Source organism: Dipodomys ordii, unplaced genomic scaffold, assembly GCF_000151885.1.
Source record: "Dipodomys ordii isolate 6190 unplaced genomic scaffold, Dord_2.0 Scaffold58, whole genome shotgun sequence".
In the NCBI taxonomy this organism is placed as follows: domain Eukaryota; kingdom Metazoa; phylum Chordata; class Mammalia; order Rodentia; family Heteromyidae; genus Dipodomys; species Dipodomys ordii.
In genome coordinates this window covers 1,943,612-1,946,000 of record NW_012267274.1, presented here as the reverse complement: position 1 = coordinate 1,946,000, position 2,389 = coordinate 1,943,612, and the positions used below count along the sequence as shown (strand labels likewise).

At 50.3% G+C, this 2,389-nt stretch overlaps 1 protein-coding gene across 1 annotated transcript in view; it reads right to left on the bottom strand.

Moving 5' to 3' along the window:
- Ebf3 (early B-cell factor 3) overlaps nt 1-2,389 on the bottom strand; it is a 125,614-nt gene that overhangs the window by 116,016 nt on the left and 7,209 nt on the right. The window contains exons 5-7 of the mRNA XM_013021880.1: nt 2,296-2,359; nt 1,600-1,655; nt 570-708 (exon numbers count right to left, since the gene is read on the bottom strand). Of these exons, the coding sequence (XP_012877334.1) occupies nt 570-708; nt 1,600-1,655; nt 2,296-2,359 (259 nt within the window). The remainder of the gene's footprint in view (nt 1-569; nt 709-1,599; nt 1,656-2,295; nt 2,360-2,389) is intronic.

Sequence of the window (2,389 nt, the reverse complement as noted above, 5' to 3'; positions counted from 1 at the left end):
CGGGTATCTGATTTATTCTTTATTTTGTAGCACAAACAGAAATCCATAAGCTGTCGGTTCAGCGCCATTGACTCTTTGATCCGTTACGGGGCTCTTTCTTCCCTTTTCTACCCTCCGTGGCCGTCCGCGCGGGATTAAATGCTGCCTTCTCTGCCCTGTGCGGCGCTGCCACGGGGCCAGGCTACACGGACGGTGAAAGTACACTCTACCCGAGCCCCCCTCCCGCTCCCGCCTAACTTAGACTAGGGTGAGTCCGAAAACGTCCGGCCCTGCCACACACAAAGGGAAGCGCAGCAGCCGAGCCGCAGGCTCGTGCGGAGCCGGTGAGGAGTGACCAGGGCACGCCGCCAGCCTGGGTCGCAGAGCCGGGTTTACCTGTCGGATCCGCTCCCCCGCCGGAGAGAGCCGCGCGCGCTCCCCGTGGCGTCGGACCTCGAGCCCGACGCCCCGGCGGCCTAGGCCAGGCCAACTTTTCCAAGGGGAAATGGAACGTGCCAGCTAACCGCACGCAGAGACGAGAGGTGTGCGTGCCCTGGCCGGGAAGCAGGGACCCCCTTCGCTGGGCTCACGCTTCTCAAAGTTCGCCTCCAAACCGAAGACGCTACTTTCATTTCTAAGGGTGAGAGCCTGCTTGTGAGTACACTCGAAATCCAGCGGGGCTGCGGGGACTTCATCTATCCTCGGGACCTGTGCCCCGGCCCAACTCCACTTCAAGAGAGTGGGAGCCATGTCTTTAAAGTGATTTTTAAACAAAACAAACAGAAAACAATACCCAGCACAACACAGCCGGAGACCGACTGTCCAATGTCAAAAGGCAATGAAGCAGTTTCTGCACTTAATCACATTACTGATAGCCAATAGTTATCATCGGAAAAGTTGACCAAGACAGGTTAAATAATTTAATAAGGAACTGCTTGTAATTATGTTATTTACAAGGTATGACAGAGGCTGGGAGAGGGGGCTGAGCAGTGGATGGTTTGAGTGACCCCTGGAGCTCAGAGTTTGAATTATGGAGATGGGGGGCTGAGAGGTGAAGATGGACTAGAGGAGAACAAGGTGACTTTTCACCCCAACACATTTAACTTTTAAATCCAAATAAACGTCTCGTGTTACTAGACCATCACCCTGGGAAGGAGGGGGAAAAATGAACTAATCAAGCCTGACTCAATGAGCTTTGGGAAGAAGTTAGTTGCCTTTGTTAGAGTGAAAAAAATAAAATCAATGCAATGATTCCAAGCAGAGAAACATTTAAAAAAATAAACAAGGGGGGAATCTTGAAATTTTTCTGTCAAATATTAATTACTATAATTAATTAAGACAGAATTTGATTCCAATCACAAGTCGTTTAATAAAGCATATAGGTCCTGTTCTAATGACAGCATAAACTATTGCTCCAATCGCTCCATTTATTCCAATAAATATGGAATTCTCATTAGCATGTCAAGGAAGCTAAATGAAAAACAAATACAAGAGATCCATTTCTCTCTCTCTCTCTCTCTCTTCTCTCTCTCTCTCTCTTTCTCTCTCTCTGTACCCCAGGACAACCCCAGCTTAGCAGCTTAAAAAAAAAAAGCAAGTGCAAGGCATAAACTTTCTCACCTGTTTGGTCATTGAATCTATGAGGCGAACATACAGATCCTGCTCGGTTCTGACTCCTGCAAAACACAGAGACAAATTCTCAACGGGGTTTGCGCTGCCCCTCAGGAAGGACACAGCCCGGGTTAGTTGGTGCCCGCCGCCTCCGCGCTGCAGCGAAACGTGGGCAATCCCTCCGAGAGGGGTGAGAGGCCAGGCACGTCTCACTTTTTTTTTTCTTAATTAAGAGGCTCGAAGCATGGTGCCAGGCACCAAACAGGCTGCCTAGGGCTGCTGGGCCCGTGTGGTCCTTTATTTTTTTTTTGTTGAAAAAGAGAATGCACCCAATGCAAACAGAGTCCAAACTGCCCTTTTCCATCGCCTCCCAGGGACGCGTGTCTTTAAACCCGGCCCGGGCAGGGAGTCGGGCTGGGTCGGGGGCGCTGCCCCATCCCCGTGATTAACATTAATTTGCAACATTGAAAAAAGTCACTTAAAAGTGCTGTTTTGCAGGAGCCCGTATCGATCCTCGTTTTACCTTCTACTTGAAGGCCCACCGGTTAATCATGTGAAGTGCCATCGACTTATCGATCGTTTATGTTTTGTTTTCCTTCTATGCCACGAGAAGATTTCGTGTTTACATCCGTGTCATTTTAGTCTCGCCATCTTTAGGTCGGGCCGGGGCGGGGGCCGGCGGCGGGCGGCGGCCGGGTCACTCACCGTTACTGTACAGCAGCTGGAGCTTGTAGTGGATGCCGTTGTTGGTTTTCTCGTTGTTTGGCTCCTGAAAGCAACGGTACAGGATTGCGTTTAG